The sequence below is a fragment of the Mchenga conophoros genome, linkage group LG15 (assembly GCF_057382185.1).
Source record: "Mchenga conophoros isolate Kocher_MC1m ecotype Shallow Benthic linkage group LG15, M_conophoros_male_GT1.1, whole genome shotgun sequence".
Classification (NCBI taxonomy): Eukaryota; Metazoa; Chordata; class Actinopteri; order Cichliformes; family Cichlidae; genus Mchenga; species Mchenga conophoros.
This window is the reverse complement of record NC_140540.1, coordinates 21,536,770-21,563,348: the sequence shown is the minus strand read 5'-3', so window position 1 is coordinate 21,563,348 and position 26,579 is coordinate 21,536,770. Positions and strand designations below refer to the sequence as shown.

At 42.6% G+C, this 26,579-nt stretch overlaps 1 protein-coding gene across 1 annotated transcript; it reads right to left on the bottom strand.

Moving 5' to 3' along the window:
• Window positions 1-1,077: 1,077 nt before the first annotated feature.
• Window positions 1,078-24,051, bottom strand: LOC146558264 (multifunctional protein CAD-like). Its single transcript, XM_085246283.1, has 45 exons — window positions 23,894-24,051; window positions 23,623-23,799; window positions 22,599-22,738; window positions 22,294-22,423; window positions 22,017-22,159; window positions 21,558-21,699; window positions 21,289-21,460; window positions 19,764-19,949; window positions 19,527-19,636; window positions 19,184-19,326; window positions 18,914-19,045; window positions 17,713-17,946; window positions 17,400-17,621; window positions 17,119-17,307; window positions 16,464-16,588; window positions 15,751-15,884; window positions 15,267-15,379; window positions 14,507-14,671; window positions 14,338-14,423; window positions 13,925-14,171; window positions 13,525-13,623; window positions 13,098-13,322; window positions 12,718-12,900; window positions 12,416-12,634; window positions 10,669-10,836; window positions 10,388-10,570; window positions 9,578-9,682; window positions 8,888-9,136; window positions 8,699-8,780; window positions 8,240-8,406; window positions 7,896-8,060; window positions 7,690-7,821; window positions 7,299-7,500; window positions 7,018-7,208; window positions 6,750-6,890; window positions 6,571-6,660; window positions 5,702-5,840; window positions 4,965-5,158; window positions 4,787-4,861; window positions 4,421-4,633; window positions 4,119-4,244; window positions 3,877-4,032; window positions 3,686-3,787; window positions 3,066-3,160; window positions 1,078-2,825 (listed from the first exon to the last, which is right to left on the bottom strand). The coding sequence occupies exons 2-45, from the start codon at window positions 23,711-23,713 to the stop codon at window positions 2,726-2,728; spliced, it is 6,705 nt and encodes a 2,234-aa protein (XP_085102409.1). The 5' UTR covers window positions 23,714-23,799; window positions 23,894-24,051; the 3' UTR covers window positions 1,078-2,725.
• Between the last annotated feature and the right edge of the window lie 2,528 nt (window positions 24,052-26,579).

The following is a 26,579-nucleotide window of genomic DNA, read 5'->3' as shown; positions in this document are numbered from 1 at the left end:
ATGTATGGCTATCATTAACACTATTTTGCCAACTGTCTGGCACACTTTCACATGTCAAAACTTTTTTAGATAATTAGTTCACTTTGCAATCAGCCTAAGCACTATAATACAGGTAAGCTGTGTGTGCGGAGTACAATGGAGGGAGCAGAAAGAGTGAGAAGTAGAGGAGGCCGAGGAAGAAGACGTGGAGGTGAAGAAGTAGGATGAAGAGGACGACAAGGACAAGGAGGACCAAGACGAAGACGAGGAGGAGGGAGAGGAGGATGAGGAGGGGGGATAGGAAGGGTAAGAAGAGTAAGAAATAGAATTGCTGATTACATCAGAGCTACAATAGTGGACCATGTAATCAACCGTGGAATGACCCTGAGGGAAGCTGGCCAACGGGTCCAGCCTAACTCGAGCCGCTACACTGTAGCAAGTACCATAAGGACATCTTGAAATGAGAATCGGTTAGTACAGTCACTTCGCACAAAGATTTGTAGCACTGCCATATGCCAATGAGAAACACACCAATACCATTGATGTAAAAATACTGAAATTGTTACTTTAGAGAATTGCTAGATGACCAGATGCTGGGGGCAGAGGAAGCATGTTCACTGCAGACCAAGTAACCCATATAGTCATTATGGCGATTGCAAATAATCCTATACTTGGAAATGAACACTTGTGTTTGTTTTGATGTGTTTGAATAAACACCAGTACTTGAAGTTTGGCTCCCTCTATGCTTATGGATCTATGACAGAAGTATGAGCTCAAACTGACATAGCCTACCTTGTGCACAGAGGAAGCAAAAGCCAGATGTGTTTTGTATTCATACCATCAGTGTGCAGTTGGCGCATTGTGTGCTTAGTAGATGATGGCTTGTGTGTACTGTTTGATACGGAAACACCATTTTTACGAAGGTGTGAAGAGTTAATCTGGCTGTGTTTGCTTTTGCAAGAGAACTACAATGTTTTGATTATTGGGTGACAGGTTTTCTTATTTGTGAGTTTTGCAAAGTTAGCCAATAGTTACAATAAATGTGCTTAAGCAATCAGAAAAAACTGTAAATGAAATCAACCACAAAGAGAAACATCCTTTTTCATTATTTATTTCTCCACATGACACAGAAGTCGTTCGACACTTTACAAACATCCGTTTGGATTTTGATTTTAAAAAAAAGTTTATGTCAACAGTGTAAGAAATTACTGATAGTTACAGAGATTACCCCAAAATCATCAAAGACTGTGCTCTGAGGATATTTGTGCGTTTCCACTTGCAGTTAATGCAACACATTTGAAGAAAGGGAAACAACCATTTCATACAACCAAGGATGTCACGACTCTGAAACAGACTGAAATCATGATACAAACATGTGCAGTAAGTCGTATCGTACCATTATACTCATGTAGAGCTGGAATGATGAAGGTTTTCCGGTAACCTAGAAATATATTAGACACTTAGTTTTGCTTTTGCTCATTTTAAAACAAAATATCAATCGGATTGTTTGGTGTAGTAAAAATATTTTTTTCTCTATTTTGTTAGAAATTTTCTTTTGAAAAACCTCGAGGCGTAAACCACCATTGCTGGTTTTCAGAGGACTGTGCCAACCCAAACAAACATCTGATGAAGCTGGTCCAGTAAATTGGTCTAAACGTAAAAATGCATTCAGGATTTATCTTCTTTGACATCCTCATTGGTCCCTTTAAACATCATTAATCAGATGCAGCAGCTGCAAATATATATATATATATATATATATATATATATAAAAAGACATCGATAGCAGCACCCACTTCCTATTTCTTCCCTTTGCTCCTCGATTTGGCTCATCGATGCACAAACACTGATCATCTCTTAACCATTTCAAACAAGACAGATTCTGGTTCTATATTTTAATTATGTTAATGGTTTTAAGACATGTAAAAATAAAGGAACCTTGAAATACAGCAGGAAAGAAAACAAGTAAACATTTGTGTGACTGGAGAAAAAAAAAAGTTCTGTGTTACAGCAGCATGTTATAAACTTTAACTCCGTATTAAATCTAGTATTTAAACCTACTTGCACCCCTCGGGGGCAGGAAATGAGAAATGTATAGATTTCAGAAAAGATACATTTTTGTTTCTCTGACAGTTTGTAGGACAAAGAAGCAGCACACTGTCACAATCAGCAGGGCTGATTGTGTGTAGAGTGAAGGGTGGACCCAAATGCAGACGGAAACAAAAGGCAAAATGCAAGGCTAACAATAAACTAAACTGGGTGAGCTAAATTAACTTAAAAACCTACAACAGGAACATGGACTTGACGCGAGGAGACTTGACGCAACTTCTTGGCTTGCAAACAAAGCAGACGATCTGACAATGACACACTGAAAACACAGGACTTAAATACACAGGAGGTGATTAGGGGAAGTGGGAACACATGGAGGAACAGCTGACTGACATGAACCTAATGACAGGACGGGGGAAGTGAAACTAAATACAATGAACAAAGAACACACGACTCCTTCAAAATAAAACAGGAAACACTGAAACTAGACATGACAACACAAGCTTAACAGACCTAACACGTGATGAACGATACAAGAACTCAAACATAGAAACCAAGGAAACAATAATTAATAACTGCCTTTCCTTAACTAAAGCTAAATAGGAATGACACAAACTAATCACATATCTAAAATGAGACAAATACAAAATGAACTCAGAGCGCTGGGTCAGAGACCCAGCCTGTGACACACACTGAGTTATCGGCCCAGTACGGTGGCCAGCAGGGCCATTCGGATGTACATGCCATTCTCCGCCTGACGGAAATATGCCGCCCTCGGGTCTGTGTCCACCTCCACACTGAGAGAAATAAAGAGAAACAGATCATTAGTCCACTTAATCAACACAATAGCAAATAATGTAAGGTGGGTTAAAATAAAATTCAGTTCAAATTTAAGTTAGTTAAAAGAAATCGTACTGAAATTAGACATTGTACACAAAACGTTACATTTCTGCAGCCCATTTAAGGGCTCAAGCAACATTTAAACAACACAGCTGGAACTGATATTGTTGTCAGACATTTGACTGAGCGCGTCTCACCTGATTTCATTGACTCTGGGCAGCGGGTGCATCACCACCATCTTCTGTTTGGCTCCAGTCATGATGTGAGGAGTGAGGACGAACTGACCAAAACACTGAGAGAAACAACAGAGTCACAGTTAAAGATCAAAAATACTCCGGGATCATCCAGTCACATGAGACCTGAGCTGACTGGTTCTGTCTGCACCTATGAATGCTTAGCTAAAGGGTTCCACTTCCATATTTCCCCACACGCTTACATCTGTAGAGGGGTGAGGGAACGCCTTCTTTCTCGCATATCTTCTTGTTTTCTTAAGACAATTCTATTTAATAGTTTTGCCTCTAGAAATATTTCATTTGGAAAGAACTTTGTGACGAATAACTGAACAAATCAGCTGCTTTCCACTAAAGATGAACTCCAAATGCAGACAAACCCCAGCTTCACCAGATGGAGTCAGTGGAGTTTGCAGTGCAGAATAGTGGATTAGGGAAAATGTCACCATGAGACCAACTGAACGATATCAAAAACGATTACCGGGCCAGCATGAGGCAGGAAGCACCAGGCCTAACTACAGATGCGCTGTGAGTATATGCAAGTATCTGTGTCACAAAATAAAACCCGTCGGTGAAATGAAACTTACGGCTTTGTACTCCTCCTCAGATGCAAACCTCTCCTTCTGGATCCTCGTCATGTAGAGGACGTCGGTGTCAGGCAGAGCCTCCTCGATGCTGTCAAACTCCTCCTGCAAACAAACATGTTTTTTAAATTAGCAGTTTTTAGTACATATTTGTGAAAACTCCCCTTTGCTGTGTAACCATGTTTAGTCCTCACCTGTTTGATGCCCTTTGAGGCCACGTAGCTGACGATCTCTGCTGGCATGTGGAGGTTTTTGGGAGCCACGTAACGCAGAGTGATGCGGTACTGGGTCAGCAGTTTGGCGAGGGAATGAACCGTTCGGCCATGTTTCAGATCTCCAACCATCGTTATCTGACAGACGCCACAGTTTTAACATGTTTTCATGTAAAGTTTTATTCTGGCTGAAGATTAAATTAAAAAGGAATCATGTCGCTCACCGTCATGCCGTTGACCGTTCCCAGCTCCTCTCTGATGGTGAAGACGTCCAACAGGGCCTGAGTGGGATGCTCCCCGACACCGTCGCCAGCATTGATCAGCGGCTTACGGCACTGACGGGACGCGCTCTGAGGAGAAGGAGTCACGTGCATAAGATATTAAAAACTCATCTTCAAACTAAACAAGCATCAAAAAACACACAACAGGGTGCTGCTGCATTTACTTTTATGACCAATTAGTCTTTATTTTCTGTTATGTAAAGAAAACTTTTAATAAAAAAAAAAAGTATCCATCTAAAATCCACCTCTACAGCTCCAGGTGTTGGGTGACGCAGCACGAGGACGTCAGCGTAGCCACTCATGATCTGGACAGAGTCCGCCAGCGATTCTCCCTTCAGCGAGGAGGAAGTGGCCTCGCTGGAATGGACGACGGAGCCGCCCAAACGCTGCATGGCCGCTGCGAAGGAACTGCTGGTGCGAGTGCTGACCTCATAGAATATGGAGGCCATTACTTTACCCTGAACAGGAAGGCATGAGGAATGAGGGATTACTTTAAGGTACCTCATCATTCTATAACTTTGGTCATGTTTGATACGAACATCCACCATTGTAACAGCACATAACTGAAATTAGTGAATAGTGCAGTAACATGAGGCACGTTTAGGAGATACCTTGAGTATTTCCAGGCTTCGTTCCTTCTGAACCATCAAACGTAAAGTGTGAGCAACATTGAACAGGTGTGAGATCTGAAACAAACGAAGGACACAAAAATAAGCTTTTGTTCAGACCCGAGATCTTGTTTCAAACCTGTCAGCATTCCCAGAGTGTGTTTCATCTTCTTCGGCGTACCTGCTCCTTGCTGAACTGTCTGACAGACAAGATGTGCTGTCCCACCAGTGGGTGAAGCAGAGGAGACATCTGCAGGTGTGACACCTGACCAGGAGGCACCTGTCCTGACCCAGACTGTGGGGACAGCAGCCTGGACAGTGGGGGAGGATGGCTGTACCCGTCAACAGCAGCGGCTGGTGGGAGCATGACCATCTCTGTGGGGATAAGAGTCGCAGTGTATCAATGACTGGAACACAGCAAAGGTGTTTCACTGAGAATCAGCAGGAGAACATCAAACAACTTTAATTAAACTTGTTTTTATACGGCAATGAACAGTTTTGACATACTTGATTAATGGACATACCAGCTGAACATGTGAAATGATATGATAACATCTGCTTCATTTTTTAACCCCTCTTTCAACTTATTGATACCTTTTGCCTAAAGAAGGCTTTAAAAATCCCCTGTTAAGGCCAGTGTGGCGAGAATAAGGCACGGCGGGACCACGGAGTATCATTCGGCGCCATCTTTATTTACATCTCACCACAACCCACCCAAACCCCTGAGTCCCCGTGTTTTTAACTAGGTGGGCGTGATTAAGGATGCCGTGCAGGTGCGTCCGCCCTCCCTGTACGGCACCGCAGACCACGCCCCACCACAGCCAGGCAGGCTGATAATACACTGGTAGAAACATTGGGAGAAACCCTCGAGGTAAAACAAAAATCTGCTGTTCCAAAGCATTCTGGGAGCTGTAATACCTGGTGGCAGGCCGGGATCAGAGGCACGGTGGATGCGGGGCGGCAGCAGGTAGCGGCTTTCTCCACCAATGCGTCGTGGGCTCGCAGCTCGAGTCCGCACTCCATCCCGGGGTGGAGTTGGACGCCGACGCTCAGGAGTCTGATGGAGCAGAATTAATGTAAACAAAACACATGAAGTAATCCCCACATAGAGGAGTTCAAGAAACACTCAAAACAGTTCTAAGTACAGGCTTTAAAGGTTTTTGTTTGTAATTAAACTCTGTTAGCTGTACGTTCACCAAATTCTGTGAACTTTTTAGATGTCATCTACGCTCATAAGAAAGAAGACCGGGGATATAAGCACCAGAAAAGAGCTTCCTCCAAACGGTGGCGTCTAAGACCTCTTTCTTAGGAATAAAGTGAGGAGCTGCTTTTCCTCCACATTTCAAAAGGAACAAGTTGATACCTGCTGTTTGCCTCCTACCAGACATTTCAGGCATGGAAGAAACACCAACTTTAATCACTGATCTGAACCTCTCGATTTTGCTTGCTGTGTCTTTTACAGCATTTTAAACTAATTACATCTAAGAAGTTCTTTTATTCAATTTGTTGAATGAAATTCTAGTGTTTTCTTTCAGTTACGTTTACTTAGCATCAACTAGCCGATATCTGCTGCTGTGTGCACGTTCTTCATGGCTATGGCTGCTAAAGAAGTGTGTTAGTGTTGGCAGATAACTTCACTCTCTTCTTAAATCTGGTCAATTTTGGCTCCAAAAATAATCATGGTGGTGGCCAAAACACCAATGTGATGTAATATTATTGTAGAGTCTTTATCTTACAACAGAAAGCATGGAAGGCAGCTGCATTATTACCGCATTCACTTTTATTACCATTGGAGTTTCTTTGACAGGTTCTGGAGGATGGGTGGAAGAAGTGGGCCAAGCCTTCACATCCTCACCGTAACCTGGAGGCACGAGCACCTGAAGGAGACAGGACACGTACTTTATTAGATCAACTACATTTATTCTCTTTGTTTTCTTGTTCAAAAGCAAAACGCACGAATGCTGACCTGGCCGTCGATGTAGGCCACCTCTCCTCGCAGGACCACGCGGCGGACTTTACCTTTCACCTTCATACCTTCGAAAGGAGTCCACTTAGACTTAGTGAACTGCATGGCCTGAGGAATAACCCACTCCTGCTCGAGGTCCACCTGAAAGACACGTAATTGATAAATAATTAGGAACATATTTCATCAGAGTACAGATAGGCTGCTAATTACTGCATCAAAATAATGTCTCCTTAAAATGAATTCCCTTTAATTGTGTTTGTCTGTTTACCTCCACGTAGGTGTTTTCCTGAACGGGCAGGTTGAAGATCCTGCGTGGATTGTCATAAAGACGTCTGGTAATATCATCCAGAGTCAGACGTCCATCACTGACGGCGGTGAGCAGCAGAGGCAGCATTGTTTCCAGACCGGGGTAACCAGGAGGAGGACGCTCACTGTTCTTCTCGTCTACAGAGTGAGGAGCTAGCAAAACAAAACAAAAACCGTACAGTTCAGGAAGGTCGAAGACAAGTCTGTCTGCATGATCGTGACAGAAAATGAATGCTCTCTGACCGTGGTCTGTAGCAAAGCAGTCGATAATGTCCAGATTTTCCCAGAGTGTCTCCATGTCCTCGCGTGTTCCCAGCATGGGTCGAACCTGCGCTCGACCGTCGCCGATCTGCGCCACATTATCCTCACACAGGAAGAGGTGGTGAGGGGCGACCTCGCATGTGACCTGGATGCCCTTCTGCTTTGCAGCTCGGATTACCAGGATCTGAAAATCATTAAGTAGTATTAAAACTGTAGGAAAGAATCCAAAAAATTAAGATAAGATGCACTTTAACAGCCGAAGCAATCGATAATAAAACAGACTAAAAGTAAAATACCTCAATAATCCACTGAAATAGTTTAAAATAAAGTAAAAGTTGCATAAAATTAACAACAATAAGAAACAGCTCTTTACCTCCTCTTTCTTGGCCACGTGACAGATGTGGACTGGCCGCTGGTACAGCTGGGCCACCATGAGGATCGCCGCCACCGTCTGCTTCTCAGCGTGAGCCACGATGGGCATCTGCTTGGGCCATTTCTCAAAGTGCTTTAAACAGATCCACATGGTTAGGGCTGAAGCATCTCTAATGGCCTTCCAGCAACACTTAAAATCCAGCCTACCTCCATCCACAGGGAGACGTTGTCCATCTTGAGGGTGGAGTATGTGTCATTCAGGTACATCTTCAGACCGGCGGTCTGGCTGGCGATGGGCGGCAGGACAGCAGCGTTGTCCGTGGCAGCGCCCACATACAGGGCGTAGTCGCAGCGGCTGCCTGCTTTGGCTAACTGGTGACACAATATAACAGGAGTCAATGTCATATCGCTTCAAATTTTACTGAATACTGAAGTACTAATTTCTAATCTTGTCCTTTCTGGTCACTGCCAACAAAAATCTTAACATTTCTGCATTAACAGGATCAGCCAACAGATTAAAAAGCGAATACAATTTAAAAACGTGGGTTTACCTTCTGCACCAGAGCCAGATTATTAGCATCAGTGATGGCGGGGGAAGTGTTGGGCATCGCACACACCAGGGTCACTCCTCCTGCCAGAGCAGCTGCTGTGCCTGAGGAGAAGTCCTCCTTATGGGTGGCGCCAGGCTCCCGTAGGTGAACGTGGACATCGATCAGACCTGTGATTCAATCAAAAACCAAAATACTTCACCCGGTATCTTTGTACTAGTTTGTCTGCATAGCTCGACTTCAAATATTTAGAAAAAAACAGTACTATGTGAAAAAGAATTAAAATGAGAAGCTGAACTATTAGTGCAAGTAATTAGTAAAGCTTTTAGTAGGATGAAGTATTTACTGTTTAAAGAACCTCAGTCTTTGAACAACTTTGCTTTAAAGACTCAAGAATTCCTGTTTCAGAAACAAACATCTAACATTACATTAGTGTTGTTGTTGCCGTTTACGACCACTCACCGGGCAGACGGACGAGTGTCTGGGATGCCATGCTGTCAACATGAGTTTTCACTGGTGGGGTCCTTCCAATCTGACGAAGAGCCTGCAAACAAGTCACCCTTTATTAATCATGTTCCCATAGAACCACATCACACAAAACATCCTAACAAAACAAAAAACAAACAACAAAAAAAAAAACAGATCGCGTACCTGAACAAAGAGCTTGGTGCACTTGATATCGATGATGAGCGGGACAGAGTAGTCGATAGCCATACGCCTGGTCCTGTAGCCTTTGGTGACAAAGGAGGAGAGCCTTCGACCTCCGCTGTTCCTCATGGAGAGGTTAATGACAAGGTCGAAGTGGTTCTCCTCCAGGTAGTTCATGATGCTGCGCTGCTTCTCTTTGGTGGCACATTCATCGCTGTCGTACTCCTCAAACGGCCAATCGATTGCAGTCACCTGTACAAGGAGACAAAACAAACTTAAAGACAATATCTTAAAGAGTCTTAAAGTTTCTATCCTGATTTCATCCTGTCATAGATTAATAACACTATATTTTAAGTATTAAAGTACTTAAGTGAACGCCACAATTATGAACAATGACATTTCTAAATAGATTTCTGCTGTTTTTCAAAAGCTCTAGCAAAATAAAACATTTTTACAGCTACATTGTATCCATGTATAAGTGCTGCTCATCTGGAATCTTTGGTTTAATGTGCAATTCAAGAGGAATGATAAAGATGTAAAGGGTTACCAGGATTAAAGCATTTAAAAACAAATACATATAAACACGACCATATTCATGAGTCACTCACAGATGTGCCACTGCAAAATAAGTCGATTTTGATTTAAATAAAGTTTGTTACTCCAAAAAAACGAAGCCTGTGTTAAAAGAATTACCTTGACTCCATGCTCTGTGTAGAAGTCAGCCGTGCCCATGCTGGCATACAGGTCATATCCCAAAGACTCCAGGGCCTGCACGGTGGGCAGCAGCTCACTCTTGTTCTGCAAACACAAGTCAATGCAAATAGTTTGGATGAACAATAAAATCATAACATCAGTGCTGAAAGCTGGAAAAATCTATTTCGTTTACTATGCTTCACACAACCGGAACACTCTGCAGGTGCTCCTTAAAATCAGATCACTCTTAAACTTCTTAAATCTATTGTCGTAGACAGACAGTTTCAGTTTCAGCTCATCTTATCTGACATCGATGGCCTTTTCATACAGTTCCATTTGCTGTTTTTTAACCCAGCATTCATATCTTTAGACTTCCCTGAACCACGGTCGCCCCTTATAGTTTTTATATATTCAGGCAAACAGATCATAATATTTCAACGCCGCAGAAAAATAAATGTGGTCCGATGATTTTTATTCCATTTGTGTTGCTGAGATGGTTTTGATCGAGTTTAACTACATCTGGTCTCATGGTGATAATATTTACAGTTATCAGCTGTTGGTGGAATCATCAACAGCTGCTGCAAAAACAAATAATCAAGGTTTGTTGCTTTTCTCGTTAGAAAAGTAGCAGATGCATAAAATCTGTTGTTTATTCCCATGTGACTGATCAGCCACAAAAACATCTGCACCTTTAATGTGCCACTAAAATGCATCATTCGTACTTCCAGCTGCATCACTTGTGAGCTGAACTCACTGTTCACATCTGGATCCCTATCTGTTGTGTTTTTGTCAGTCGAAACCTTTAAGTACCTTATAGCTGCCGATGGAGAGCAGGATGTTCTTCTTGGGGATCTTGAAGCCTGTGGAGAGCATGGCTTTGAGGTAAGCCTCGTACCGGTTCTCCCCAAAACAAGCTACTTCTCCAGTGCTGGTCATCTCCACCCCGAGCACCACATCAGCTCCGGCCAGCCGAGAGAAAGAAAACTGAGGGACCTGGAGGACATTGAAGCAATCTGTGATGCTCAGTCAGATGAGAAGACAAAAGTGATTTAACATGAAGGGAAATTTATGATTGCTTCCACACTGCTTACCTTGACTCCCACAATCCCTTTCCCTTTCATCAGGCCCACTGGCTCCACGTCCTCCCCCATAATGTACTGGGTAGCCAGAGCCACCAAGTCCACTCCCAGCGTCTTGGACACAAAGGGGAAGGAGCGAGAAACTCGGACGTTGCACTCGATCACTTTGAGCTGGTCATCCTGAGAGAAAAAACACAGCGGTGAATGAATGCTCTGACCAGTGTTGATAGAAGACATAACTGTCCTTTGCATTATTGACACAGCTTAATTTTCACAACTTAATGAGGACTTTCAGGGTCTGTACTTTACAATGTAAACACCTTAAAGTAACGGACAAACAATGCCATCTGTGGTGGCTGTAAACGGGAAGAAACATATCTGTAGCTTGTTTTCCCAAATCTACAGCAAAAGCATCACATTTACTTTTATTTTTCATGGAAGTAACTTGTTAGTTTGCTTGCTCTGCATGAAGATGACATAACTCTTATATGAACGATTGGCACCAAGCTCAGCTTCTCTCAAAAACTAACACTGCATTAATCTTTGCTTTCCTGGTGTCCTTGGTACTCGCTCTAACGCAGCGGTCCCCAACCCCCGGGCCTCGGACCGGTACGCGAGTCGTTTGGTACCGGGCCGCGAGAGTTGAGGCTCAGGTGTGAAATGTATAGTTTTCAGGGTTTTTAATCAGTTTTCAGCGTTATTTTGTTATCGTTTTTATCGTTAACTCTGTTTTCCTGGGTCTTTTCATGTGTGTTATGAATAAATCTTTTTTTGGTACCGGTACTAGTTTTATTTTGTTGTATTTATCTGTGACACCTTAAAGGCCGGTCCGTGAAAATATTGTCGGTCATATTGCGTGGCGCAAAAAAGGTTGGGGACCGCTGCTCTGACGCATAGTTTTTTTGTTTTTTTTAAATGACCCCAGCTGCCTTTTAAAAGCTTCAGGAGCACAACAATGAGGTCACCTGAAAAAAATCCACGTAGCACTTGTATATTTCTGTTACACCAGAAAATAACCCCCAAACATTTCTATGTTTTTATTAAGTACACGCAATATTTTCACTCTCACATTTTACTCTGTACTGGAAGACTTGTTCATTTTCAAGATTCATTCATCCATCCATTTTCTTCCACTTTATCCGGAGCCGGGTCGCGGGGGCAGCAGCCCAAGCAGAGAAGCCCAGACCTCTCTCTCCCCAGCCACCTCCTCCAGCTTATCCGGGGGAACACCAAGGCGTTCCCAGGCCAGCCGAGAGATATAATCTCTCCAGCGTGTCCTGGGTCTGCCCGGAAAACCTCGCCCAGGAGGTATCCAGGGGGCATCCTTGTCAGTTGCCCGAACCACCTCATCTGGCTCCTTTCGATGTGGAGGAGCAGCAGCTCTTCAAGATTCTCTCAAATAATTTTTCACCATATAAACTAAGGTTTTTTTATTTAGGCGTCATAGTTCTGAAGAGAGATATGTGTTTTTTAATAGGTGGACATTTCTGCCAGCAGGTTGGGGATTAAAAAGGTCGATCATGCTTGGCTAATTTGAGCAACTGTGCCAACTTTACAAAACTATACGTTTTTATACCACAACTCCCCGTTCAGCCTTAAATGCCAGAAGAAGAAGACTAGTCTCCCTAAATCTGACTCTGTTTATTACCGGAATCTGGAAAATACTGTAAGAAAGCTACATAAAGTATCAGCATTGAGTAACAATTTAAATTCACGTCCTCAGCAACAGCATTTAACAGTATTTCCATGTACTTCTTACCTTTGCAATTAACTGCAGGTTAAACGGCCCGGTGACTTGCAGCTCCTGACCGATGGCGTGAACGATCTGCATGATCCTCTCTATGGTTTTCTGATTGAGGTCCTGAGGCGGTGTCACCAAGGTGGCGTCACCAGAGTGAACTCCAGCGTTCTCCACGTGTTCAGAAATCGCAATGCCCATCACTACACCGTCACATGCGACAGCGTCCACGTCTATCTCCTGCGAAATTTATAAACAGTACAGCCTCAACTCAACTTGATAATAATCAATAATTCTGCTGTAATTATCGGGTCTTTAACTACCTTAGCCTCCTGAATGAATTTAGAGATGACCACAGGGTGTTCCTTGGACACTGCTACAGCGTTACTCAGGTATTTCTCGAGGTCGCTGTCACTGTAGGCGACGTTCATGGCCGCTCCGCTCAGAACATACGAGGGGCGAACGAGGCAGGGATAACCGACCGTCTCGCAAAACTTCACAGCAGACTAGAGCAAAGAAGAAACGTAAACGTCATCGAACGCTGGCTTTGCAACTATTTTTCTTAGTGTTGTATGTACAATAGTAAATAACAGTAAATATAATTTACTAGCATATTAAGGCAACATTTGAGGGTTAAACATCTTTAACTTTACAGACCGAGACATCGGTGACATAAAACGAGCTCATCGTCAGTCTGCTGTACCTCAGTGTCTGAGAGCTCCTTCCACTGCGGCTGGCTGATGCCGATGGTGTCCAGCATTCGGGAGAACTTGAACCGGTTCTCAGCGCTGTCGATGAACTCGGGCGAAGTCCCCAAGATGTGGCACTGCTGGCGGTGCAACGACATGGCAATGTTGTTGGGAAGCTGGCCTCCCATAGACAGGATCACTCCCTCTGGGTTTTCCCTTTCATAGATGTCCATCACCACCTGAAAGATGCATAGAAATACTCATCTCTAACCACGAAACACTGCAGATTAATACGTGTACAAGGAAATTAATAACAGTGTTAGAAAGTTTGAGGGGATGACTTGCAACAAAGAGCCCAGAGGCTACTTTCACCCAAAATGTGAGACTTGAATCAAGTCACATTCACCACAATCACACTTTCCCGTATCAGCTAAAACTTACCTCAAAGGAGATCTCATCGAAGTAGAGGCGGTCGCACATGTCGTAGTCTGTGCTGACTGTCTCGGGGTTGTAGTTCACCATGATGGTCTTATAGCCCATCTGCAAATGGTTTGATGCTTATTTCGTAACATTTGGATTACTGGCTCTGGGGTGTAATAATACGTGTAATAATCAACACAATAAATGACAAAAAAAGATCTAAATTTGTATGTTTTTTCATAAATAAGTAAATTAATCCTCTCAAGCTAAAAAAAAAAAAAATAGTTTAGTAAAGGAAATAAAGAGATGAACTGAACATGGAGGCGGTTCTTCCTGCTCCCTGGATTCAATTTCAGTGAGGTAAAAGACTAACTCAGTCATAAAGAGAGCATCCGGTATTAAAGTCTCACGTAGGCCTTACCTTCCTGAGCTCGGTGATGCACCCAACAGCGCACCAATCAAACTCCACGCTGCTGCCGATGCGGTACACGCCCGAGCCGATCACCATGACGTGCTGATCGTTGAAGCTCAGGTCGTCCTCTGTGCCGTGGTAGGTCAGGTACAGGTAGTTTGTGTAAGCCGGCCATTCAGCCGCCACTGTGTCAATCTGCTTCACCACTGGCAGGATGGACCAATCGTGACGCAGCTTTCTGACGGCCAGCTCTGTGCTGTTAGAGGGAAACGTGGATTCAGTGATAGAGGACAAACCAAGGAAGTTTGGATTCTTTAATAGCACTTTATCTAAAATAACATTTCATGCTGATAATACCCTAATCACAGAGAAAGTTACCATTAAGTTAAAATAAGACAGTGATTATTTCCTTTCCTACCCACCTCTGTACAGCCAGTGCTATCTGCTTGTCTGAGAAGCCCAGCTGCTTGGCCTTAAGCATCACCTCTGGAGGCATGGAGCTCTCATCCTGGACGGAAGGAAATTAATCCAGCATCTTAATCCATTTCGAACAGCTCTTAGTTTTTTCACGTTATGTCTTATCGGCCTTACCTGATTGTAGGTCTCCAGCAGCAGCTCGTGGTCGGCGATGTTTTTCATCTTGTGCAGGAACCAGCGGTCGATTTTGGTCAGCTCATACAGCTTTTCCACAGTGTAGCCAGCTTTGAATGCTGCCGCCAGCACAAAGATACGCTTATCTGTAGGAGTCTGCAACTCCTGGTAAGCAGAGGGAGCACAACATACTAACTGTGAAGTAAAGTGCTGCTAGTTATTTGCCAGCCATGAGCATCAGCTCAGACATTTGGGCTTATTTTCTCAAAATAAATAAATAAAAATAAATCAGCCACACACATAGTAGCAGAACATGATTAACAGCATGCAATGAAACATTCCTCAAAAAACCCAGAAGCAGGAAGCATTACAGTAGTAGATCGCTCAGGGGAGATCTGGCACCATCTACTGGTCCCGTTAAGACAGAACAATACAGTTTTGACCTTTTAAAATGTCCTTATCACAATCATTTATAGGGTCACCATCCTAATAGAGGCGTAGTAAAACAGATCAACATGCTTTAATGTGCAGCACCATCACTCATCCTTAAAAGCCGATGGCATTGCATAGCAAAAGCACTAATGTTGTGTTCTGACCAAATATGAAGCAAATCATTGCATGTTTGGCTGAAAATGGTTAAAAATCTTTCAACCTGGGATAAAGTATTTGCTGACACTGTGCACTGAACAGGTCGTGCAGCAGCAAGGCATTTTTTAACCAGTACAACCATTTAACCTGGACTTCAGCTATGGGAGGTTACCTTTTCAGAGACAGGCTTGATGGTGTGGTCAAAGCCAACACAGTTCTCATCCACCATCCTCAGAGCTTTCTGGAAGGCTTCCTCAAAGCTACGACCAATAGCCATCACCTCCCCTGTCGAGGAAAAGGTTCAAGCACTGAGCACAATATCCATAATAAGCACCTGACTTACTGGCTTCTCTGCCCGCACTGGTAAAGGTTAACTTTATAATCAAACTGTGAAATAAAGCAGTAGAGTAAAACTTTAATGCCCTCATGGAGAAATCTGCTGTGATAGCAGTGCAGAAAAAATGAATAAATAAGAATAAAAAAGAAAGAAAAAACATAGTAGGTGCAAAAAATGACCATGTGAATTTATTGTTAGCTTTACTGAGACCAAACTAAGTATTTTTAAAATGCTCTGGAATACTAACAGTACTAAATCTACTACCTATTTACAATTTGTTACAACATATTTTTGTTCCAAGCTCGCTTTTGCCTCTTACCAACACTCTTCATGGAGCTGCCTATCTTGGTGGAAACCCTGAGGAACTTGCTGAGATCCCAGCGAGGCACCTTCACCACACAGTAATCCAAACTCGGCTCAAAGTTTGCCGTCGTTGAGTTTGTCACTGAGTTTCTGGACAAAAATACAGACGCAGTGCAAATATTTTTCATTGGTGAATCGCTTAATTTAAAGGCGCTTTACAGTTAAGACATTTATGCCAAAAAATTAAAAAACTACAATGCTTATGTTGCAACTGCTCAAAGCAGCTTTGTCAAAACAATAACTTCAAATTAACCAAACTGCCAGCTGTGCAGGTGATGAATATCATCTTGTTTCCAAATTTCTTTGCTGATGAAAAATTGTGAGCACGTTTATACTAAAAAAAGATTGAATTTCAATGATCAGATGTCTTTAAGTGTAATGATTGACTAGCTACATGTTTCCTGGGTCTGTGTGACACTGTGGGGTCCACATGCAGTGAAGGCAGAGAGTCTGTGCTGCCTTACTTTACAGGCATCTATGCGTCACAATTATTTTTTGGTCGTTTAATATACAAAAATTGATTTTAAGCTTGAATACTTTAAACCCCACTTTTAAAAAATGTTCAGTTTGGCAGAATACTGGAACGTCTTTGTTGGATGTCATCATTCTGTAAAAGCAGCGATGCCCCTGTTAGTTCATTATCCGCCGTTCTTAAGCTGAGAGACGTACTTGAGCTGTGGCAGCGGGATCCCCAGACCAAGTTTAGCTGCTACGTAGGCCAAAGGATAACCAGTCGCTTTACTGGCCAGAGCAGAGCTCCGTGACAGGCGGGCATTCACCTCAATGATGTAGTACTGCAACACATTATACATAGAAGATACAATTCAATCACAGACATTACGGGAATTAGACCAGGAGCAGGAATACCAGCTCCCCATGCACACAAGACCTGTTTAAAGGCCTGTTCTGATACATAAAGCCTATTCATACAAATCTATTCCTGGTTTGTATGAAATGAACTTGGTCACATTGATACCTAAAACAATTTTCTTTTAAAACTTATTGAACTAGGATTTACATAGCAAAGACTTTTTACAACCTTGTTATGGAGCCAAAACAGTAAATGTAAGCCGTTGACATACCTGGCTGTTACATTATCTGCAGATCCAGCCGCACACTCTGTACATCCTATAGCCATATAAACTGTATATACTTCAAGTCATGTTACCACCCATGCTTATTTCAATATACCTACACTTTCTGTACTATTCATTACAGCATGTCACTGGCTTTAAAATAAGGAAATGCAAAACAGATCCACTTTATAGGTGAACACAGTCCTATTTGTGCTTTTCATCACCCAGGTCTTCACATATATGCTTACCTGTTCAGATTCGGGGTTAAGAGCGTACTGGATGTTACACTCTCCCACGATGCCGAGATGTCTGATGACTTTAATGGCCGTGTTTCTCAGCATGTTGTACTCGCGGTCATTAAGCGTCTGACTGGGAGCCACTACAATGGATTCCCCAGTGTGGATACCCAGTGGGTCGATGTTCTCCATATTACACACCTAAACAAGAGGAAACAACAGCCACTTTAAATCGCCCTCAGTTTTTTTTTAGTGAGTATAAACCGTTTGTTCTCTGGTCTCCTTTTACTCACAGTCACACAGTTGTCATAGGCGTCCCGGACCACCTCGTACTCGATCTCCTTCCAGCCTTTCAGGGATTTATCCACCAGCACCTGAGAGGTGTGAGCGAATGCTGCCGTTACCAGAGAGGTCAGCTCCTCTCTGTTGTTGGCAAAACCGGAGCCGAGGCCTCCGAGAGCGAACGCTGAACGAACCAAGACGGGGTAGCCAAGACGCTCAGCAGCTGCCACCGCCTACAGCAGAGTTAATCAGATAAATTTAGACTTCACTGGGGCAAAAAACAATCCAGAAGCTATTAATTTATAAGCGAACACGTCTCCTCACCTGTTCCACCGACAGAGCTGCTTCACTGGGAGCTACATGCTCATTGATCTCTTCCATTTTCTCCACAAAGATTTTTCTGTCTTCGGTCATCTCAATGGAGGAAACAGGAGTTCCCAGAACCTGCACTTTATATTTCTCCAGAACGCCCAGCTTGGTCAGCTCTACACCGCAGTTCAGAGCAGTCTGACCTCCAAAAGTCAGCAGGACGCCGTCCGGGCGCTCATTTTTTATCACCTGTAACAACAAGATGTAATGACACGAAGCACTCACAACACATGAAAATGAGACAAACAGCTCTGTGGATTTCACACTGGGAATTTCATCCCGTCCAAGACATTTGGAAGTCTGCAACTGAACTAAAAGCAGCTTAAGTGATCTTTGATTTTTTACTGTAAAAGCCTTTTAGCCTCTTCGTTTCCACTCTATACTGCCATATGATGGATGCAGGTAGAAAGCTGAGCAGGGATTTTTATATCTTTGAGCCAGCACATTTTTACAGAAACGTATTATGAACACTGAAATTTAAAAATAAAAATAATAACATAAACTACATTAAATAAACCTGGGCAAAGAAGGTAAAAATCTGAGGGAATATTTGTCCTCAAACTTGTTTCTTTTCATTATCATTATTAATCCGCACTCTTATTTTTCCTCTTACTAATTACTGGCTGTTGTCTCTATATTGCATCTATATAAAAACCAGAGTGGAGCAACGAGCTCTCTTTAGTCCACCAGCACCACCCTTTATCTTACATGATGACTTCCATGGAGCCGCGGATTTAAGGGCTGCAACACAAAGCTCATGTTTTGCCTTTGCTTTTAAACACTTGTGCTGCATTCAAGTGTTCAACCAAACAAAGTGATGGACCACGTAAAAGTGTATCTTATCCACAGTAAAGAAATAAAAATAAAGGTTGTCCTAGAACCCACTGTCCCAATTCCTACAATACAGACACAAAAGACTGAACTACCTTCAACAGTCACCAAAGCTACAAACACACCTGTACAGAACTGCTCTGTGTTCTTTGGTGGGCTGTGATTATGTGAGACCCCTCAGTCTTTTAGACAAACACAATCTGGGGTCAATACTGACTGATCCGAAAAAACAAACAAACAAAAAACAGTTGACCTACAAATTTCACTGTGTCCACAGTTTCTCTTCTTTCATCAGTCACAGAGTTGCAACAGAGAGAATCCATACCTGAGTGACGTACTCTGCTGTAATCGGCAGAAAGTAGACTTTGTCAGCCAGATCTTTGGAGGTCTGGACAGTGGCAATGTTGGGATTGATCAACACAGTCTGGATATTCTCTTCCTTCAGAGCCTTAATAGCCTGGAAAACAGAGCAGAGTAACATCAGGAGGCACAGAAAAAAGTCCTCTGCGTTCAAGTGTTCTTCTTTAAATCCTGAATTAACCCTCCGCTTTACACACAGCCCAAAATAAGACCAAATAGCTCCTGTTTCACAGACCTGCGAGCCGGAGTAATCAAACTCTCCAGCTTGGCCAATGGACAGTCCACCTGAGCCTAGGATGAGGACTTTTTTGGATCTGACATGCCCTTCAGCCTTTGGGGAACCAGTGAAAGTGAGGTGGTCCATCAGACGCTGCTTCACTGGAAAAATATCACACAAATTGCTACTTATTAGTTGTTACACAAGCCAGACTTACAAGGGTTTCTCTTCTTCACAGGCATAGTTACATTACTACTATTAAATACCAATTACTACTGAAAACTACAAAAGTACTTTAGACATAAATTAATATGCACCACAACATTTAAGATGATAAAAAATGAAAGTTAAATTGGAATACCAGATTTTCCAGTGTTGCCCTCTTTATGGTCTTTCACCGTTTCAATGAAGACATCAAACAGGCCGACCAGATCTGTAGGACCAGCCATGTGCTCTGGGTGGAACTGAACACTGGATGAAAGGGACCACAAATGATTTAATTGGGTTTTTTCCGGCCAGTACAGAGGCACTTAAGGCACCAGAACCAGTCACTTCTAGAGTGAATCACCACTGGACTCCATCTTTCACCGACTGTTACCTGAACAGAGGCTTTGTGTTGTGTACGATGCCCTCGTTGGTGTGGTCGTTAGCATTTGTGAAGAGCACGTCCCAGTCTTTGGGCAAAGTGTCAGGGTTGACAGCGAAGCCGTGATTCTGACTGGTGATGAAGCAGCGCTCTGTCCCATTATGGATGCACGGTTGGTTGTGTCCACGGTTACCGTACCTGAGAAACAAGAGGAAATAACACACTAATTAAAAGATGGATAAAAGACATTTCCCACGGTTAACAAAATCTATAATTATACATTTAGCTTAACCAAGGTGCCCTCTAATGAGGCATTATTATAGCAGAAGCTTTAATTAACTTGGCCTTTAGATTGTTCATCCAGGTACAGACAAAGCACATTTTAGGACGACTTGTTTGACACTTGTAGTCTTTCAGAAAGAATCTCCACAAACAACCTGTAATCTGTCTGATGGGATGCCAGCCACATTCCAGCAGGACACATGCTGCCCACTCCGACCTTCAGACTCTGCCGATGGCAGCTTTATCAGGCTGAGTCTCCCATAATAGATATGGCTACAGAATTTGGCAGACGTGTTTATTCAGCCTTTTTCAGAACAACGACGCTCAATCCAACCCTCTAGTGATCATAAGGGAGACGCCAGAGTGCTGAGAACAGCAAAAATCTGCATTTCACAAAGAAAGTGAGAGCGTGAAAACCTGTGTATCTAGAGAGAGTAGAGGGTGCCCTCAGTCACCCGAGGGCTCAGCAAAAGACAGACGTCAGTGAACGCATCACTACAGATTCACTCAACTTTTTACAGCTCAACCTTTAAAAGGTGCGTTCAGGCTGGCTAATGTGTGTTGCGTAATCTTAGAAACAGTTTGAAGGCAATATTAATACTTGCTTGAGTCATGCAATGACTGGAATGTCAGTGACAGGAACACAATGATCCTGCCAGGAAGGCTTGCAAAATATGAGGACGTCCTATTTCACAACTTTAAGACAAGTCCACATCTACACTAGAACATACAGTGAGTTCTTCATTCACATGTGCTCACCCTTTCCACCAAAGGTCATGAAATTCAGCTTCTGACCAGCTGTTCTCACAACAGTGCAGCTGTGGGGCCGGAGTAAAAAGATGGAGCAAAGGTAACTTAAACAAATTTAGATAAAATGTTTTCACACCATCCACCTTCACAAAAATTTCACTCTGGATCTTTTTTTGTTGTTGCTCATGAAGGATATTTTTTTCTTGTGCTTTTAAATCACTTGCTGTTTAGTCCAGCTCCAGCTAACAACACCAGAGCAAGCACTGGCTAACAAGCCTGCGGAAGGGTTTCGAATTTATTACAAAGAGAAAGAGGTGTGTTAAATTGAAGAAATTAGTAATCATGTTAAGTTTACAGGACTGAAAATAATTGAATACATTTTTCTTATAATGGAGCACCATTACTTTTTGATAGTAAACGTTGGTAAAAGTTTAAAATCACTTAAGAATCAAAGTTTAACAATTTATCTTTCAGGTTACGGAGGTGTTGAGTTTGAGGTACTCACTTCATCTTGTAGGTCTTGGCTCCAATGACCAGAGAGAGCAGCTGGTGTCCGAGACAGATGCCAAAAACTGGCTTTGGTTGGTCCACAGAGATCACCTTCCTCACGTTGTTGATGGTGGCCTGACAGAGCTGGGGATCCCCGGGACCATTACTGACGAACAAACCATCAAAATCTGGAAAAAGATGAGAAACAATTATTTATGTAACCACTGATAAAAGTGGTACGAGTTCCCCTGAAGAAAAATCCCCGACATAGCGCGTGTTCCTGACCGGCGGTGTCCAGCGGGTGGTCCCAGGGTACGACAGTAACACGGGCTCCTCTCTGAGCCAGGCAGCGGATCTGGTTGTACTTGATGCCACAGTCCACCACTGTGATACGAAAGCTGCCGCTATGATTGAACACTTTTGGCTCCTGGAGACAACCAAACAGAGAAACATCTAAATATCTGACAGGCACAAAACAAGCAGCAAGCTACCTGCTAAACAATATGTTTTGAGACAACTACAGACAAAAGCTTTTTATTTAGTTTAAAACCTCTTACTTGAGCTGAAGTGTGAGCGCTAAACTTTTCCTATGTTTTAGAGCTTTAAAAAAAACCTTCACAAAATTAGATCCACAGATCAAATCTCCAAGTTTCTAGTTTATCAGTAACATAAATAACGCCCTCCATTAGCACTCGAGAGCTGGCAGAGCTTCGATGGGACTGTAACAAAACTCCTGGTGGTTACCTTCATGGAGACCTCTCGGACCAGGTTCCTCTTGTCGGGATTATCGAAGGGAATACTTTCCTCAGGAGTCCCGTCCACTATCAGCTTCCCCAACATGGTCCCCTTCTCTCGGATCTTTTTGGTCAAGCAGCGGGTGTCAACACCTGAAGAAAATGGAAACAGTTTGTAGCATTAAATTGAAAAGCTTGCATCTGATTATTTTATGCATTAATATATATTACAGATGCTGAGCAGTTTTCCAATTAAATTACGCCCATTTTTATTCTGGGTTTCTGACCTTGTAATCCAGGAATGCCTTGCTCTTTGAGCCACTGGTCCAGTGACTTGGCTGAACTCCAGTGACTGGGACTTTCAGACAGTTCTCCAATAATCAAAGCAGCAGCGTGGATCTTGTATGACTCAAACCACTGAACAAGACAACAACAGATGAGACAGTGTGTTTTATCAGAGTTAAGACTTCTTTCATTCAGATAAAACCGTCCCACAGAAGAAAAGAAGAAAAATCCTGACTCGCTTTTCCACTTTAAATATGTTAATAAGTTTGCAAATTAATTTTCACCTGGAGTTTAAATAACCGCTTACCTTGCTCAGCCCGAACTCTCCCTCTTCATCCATTGGCACACCATAGTTGCCAACCAGAGGGTAAGTGAGGGTCAGCAGCTGGCAGCGGTAGGATGGATCAGTAAGAGCCTCGGGGTATCCCACCATCCCCGTCTGAAACACTAAACACACAAAACATTCTTGAGTACATCATATCAACTACAAGAGCTTAAATCTGCCAGACAGTTAATAATAATTAGGTTTTTTCTTTAGAGTCAGAGAATATTAGCAAACTGAGTTCTTTTCTTTTTAATGCACACTGATGCACTTTCAATAACAATGAAACTCTTATGGTTTAGGACTTGGATGACTTTTTATCTCATAATTATGATTCTCTCATATTTAGTACAATTATATCTTTGTATCTCAAGTGTTGTATCTCATGAGACGATATCCAATGTGTTTTTCGATCTCTATAGTCGATTATTTTATTGTGTTCTACCTACTTGTGTTTCTGTAATAAACGTTTGAAGGGATTATAACACCTGGCTGGAATACAGTCGCATTCCACCCGGGTATACGTCCTCCATCCAGCATACGCTTACATTTTTATTTATCATTTTAACGTTGCGTGACTCATCTCTGCAGTCACGCATACTGAATGTCAAAATCTGACCTGATCCAAAATCACTATTATCTTATCTTTAATTCGGCATGCTTATTACGACACAGCAAGCAGTTTCCTAGTCACATCTGCCTGCCAAAATACACACAGGTGGGCGCTGAAGGTAGAGGTGGGCGCATGGCTGTGATGGCGTCACTAAATTCCACTCTTTTTCAATGGAGTTTGGCACGGGGGGGGGGGGAACGTTAGGAGGATTTGGCGCTTTACAACTCTGAACCATGAGCGTCTTGGAACAAAGGGGCAAACCACACCACACATCCAGATTACACAATGTACCAAAGCAAATGTTTAACCCATGCTGAGTTATATTATACACAGGTGGATTATGCACAATAATAAACTGAGAGTCTGAGGTAAATTAAAACAGTATAAAACACGTACCAACTTCTCCGGATACCGACACGCTTGCACCAAATTGGCGGCCTTTGAACGTCGTCCCGTCCTCCAGGATCAGGGTTGCCATATTTGCCATTTTTTTGTAGTGATTACAGCTGAAACTAACTGCAGATACCGATAACTGAAGGATTTGTGACGAGTCCCAGTTTCCACGTGAACGTTCTGCCGCGCGGAAGCAAGAGATGTAGATGAGACTGAGTCACAAAATACTTCAAAAAACACCAATAAACATGAGATCTGGTGGCCAAAAACAAACCTTTGAATGTTGAAACGAATCCAATTTCAATCCGGGAGAAGCAAAACAAAGGAAATATGTTTAGGTTGACAGTTTAGAGTTTGTTCGGACGGGACGATGAGACCAATGTGTTCCACACGCGCCGCCAGCAGCGTGGAAGTCGGGCAGCAGGCCGCGACGGTAAGTTTGACGAACTGAGGCTTCACGTTTCCGCTAGGGATTTTCAACATAAAATACAAGCGTTACAACGAGATTCGGAAATTTTTTATGGTTCAAAAACAGATGTCATGAGTCCAGCTGAAGCCAGATGTGTCTACAGAAAAAGTTTTTTTTAAATCATATTTGGTATTAAAATAAAAAAATAAAAAAATGTAGAAATAGACTTTTCCATAGGAATATAAAAGCAAATTTTAGCTAAATAGCTAAATGTCAGGTTAGGAAAATTACATTAAAATAACATCTTGATGCATTCTCAATCATCCAGGAAAGTAAATCTTCAAAAGTTGATTCTGTTCATCTGGACGTAGCGTTTTGTGGGAGAAACGTTTCGTCACTCATCCAAGTGACTTCTTCAGTCTCAGCTGACTGCAGGTTTCCCCAAATCTTATAAACAGTAAATTTGTATAATGACTGAAACAGTCACAGAAGCGTTGGAGGTAGTCCGTAAGAGATTACAGGATGACCCCAACCTCAGCAACAGGACCACTGTCAGCAACGACCAAGTGTGTTTGCTTTTGGAGCTGTGTCTTCATTCCACCTACTTCACATACAAGGGTCAGTTCTACAGGCAGAAACACAGGTGTGCCATGGGCTCCCCAGTTTCACCCATCATTGCTAATTTGTACATGGAAGAAGTGGAAAAGAGGGCTTTGCTATCCTACCCTGGAACACCACCAAGCCATTGGTTCAGATATGTGGATGACACCTGGGTGAAAATCAAATCTCAGGACGTACTACATTTCATGGATCACATTAACTCGGTGGACCGACACATCAAATTCACCAGGGAGGATATGAAAAGGGGCAGGTTAGCCTTCTTAGACTGTGAGATTTCCATCAGGAATGGGGGACATCTAAAAGCTGACGTGTACCGTAAACCTACACATACGGATCAGTATCTAAGGTTTGCCTCTCATCATCCACTGGAGCACAAACTGGGTGTCATTAGAACGCTACAACACAGAGCAAACACCATCCCCACAGACACAGCGGCCAGGGAGGCAGAAGAACGGCACATCAAGAAGGCCCTGAGTAAATGTGGTTATCCCAGCTGGACTTCTGTCAAAGCGGGAAAGGCACCTAAAGAAAGCTCCAGCTAATCCAGGAGAGAAGGACAACCACTGCCCAAGCAGAAACCTGTAGTGATCCCATATGTGTCAGGAGTATCAGAGCAATTGAGACGCATTTTTTCTAAACACCAGGTCTCTGTGGCTTTTAAACCCCAAAACACGCTGCGCCAAAAATTGGTCCACCCCAAGGATCAGGTCCCCCGACACAAACAGAGTAACATAGTGTACGCTGTTAAGTACCAGAAGGATTGCCAGGATTTATACATCGGGGAAACCAAACAACCTCTGGCGAAGCGGACGGCACAACACAGAAGAGCTACCTCGTCAGGTCAGGACTCTGCAGTCTATTTACACCTACAGGCCAGTGGACACTCTTTCAATGATGAGGATGTACACATCCTGGACAGAGAGGAACGCTGGTTTGAGCGCGGAGTCAAGGAGGCCATTTACGTGAAAAGGGAAAGACCATCTCTGAATCAAGGAGGGGGCCTAAGGGTACATCTTTCGCCATCTTACAATGCTGTGATTGCAGCCATTCCCCAACTCTCTGTGAATGGTAGTCATGGCCATTGATCAGTGGTCTTTGATCAATGGGTTTTGGTCAGTGGTTGTTGATCAACAGTCATGAGAATTTGCATAATTATGATTAAGGAACTGACCTCCCAGCCCATTGTTCCCTCGGTGGGCTGGTTTCAGTCATTATGCAAATTTACTGTTTATAAGATTTGGAGAACCCTGCAGTCAGCTGAGACTGAAGAAGTCACTTGGATGAGTGACGAAACGTTTCTCCCACAAAACGCTACGTCCAGATGAACAGAATCAACTTTTAGTAGAATTTGAGACTAGGCTGTTTGCAATATTTTTTCCAAGTTAGATTTATTAAATAATAATTTAAATAAATAAACCCCATAAATTACACTAACACTTATCATTACTGACATACCCACATTGTCCAACATTCGTTCGTGCCCTGTTTAGTTTGCTGGGATCTGATCGCCCAAACACCAGAGAACTCTCAACTTTAAAAAATGTTACAAAAAATATTAATGAAAAAAAATTATATCTCTATGCCTTAAAAAGAACATGATTTAGGAAAATGTAGGCGCTATTATTGTACGGTATTTACCTTACAATATAAGTGTTAGTGTTTCTATTAACCTAATGAAAGGTTTTTGCCTCAATACAAAATTGACACAATTACTGTGGAATTTGGAGAAGTATGGGATAAGAAGAAGGTGTTTGAAAAGTTTTTATACTTTAACTTAATAATTTCAATAGTTGGTTCCAATGCCAAGTATTCAGAGTATATAAATTCTTATCTTTAGAAGTCAACAAAATGCATATTGTCATGAAAATAAGTAAATTGTTTACATGAATCAAAAATTTAGAGTAACTTTGTTTTAGAGCCAATATGCATC

Coding starts and splice junctions, on each gene's coding strand:
- LOC146558264 (XM_085246283.1), bottom strand. CDS start 23,713: ATGGCAAATATGGCAACCCTGATCCTGGAGGACGGGACGACGTTCAAA. Junction 21,461..21,557: donor CCACCCGCTGGACACCGCCG/GTCAGGAACACG, acceptor ATCTTTTTCCAG/ATTTTGATGGTTTGTTCGTC. Junction 15,380..15,750: donor CAGCTCCATGAAGAGTGTTG/GTAAGAGGCAAA, acceptor TTTCCTCGACAG/GGGAGGTGATGGCTATTGGT.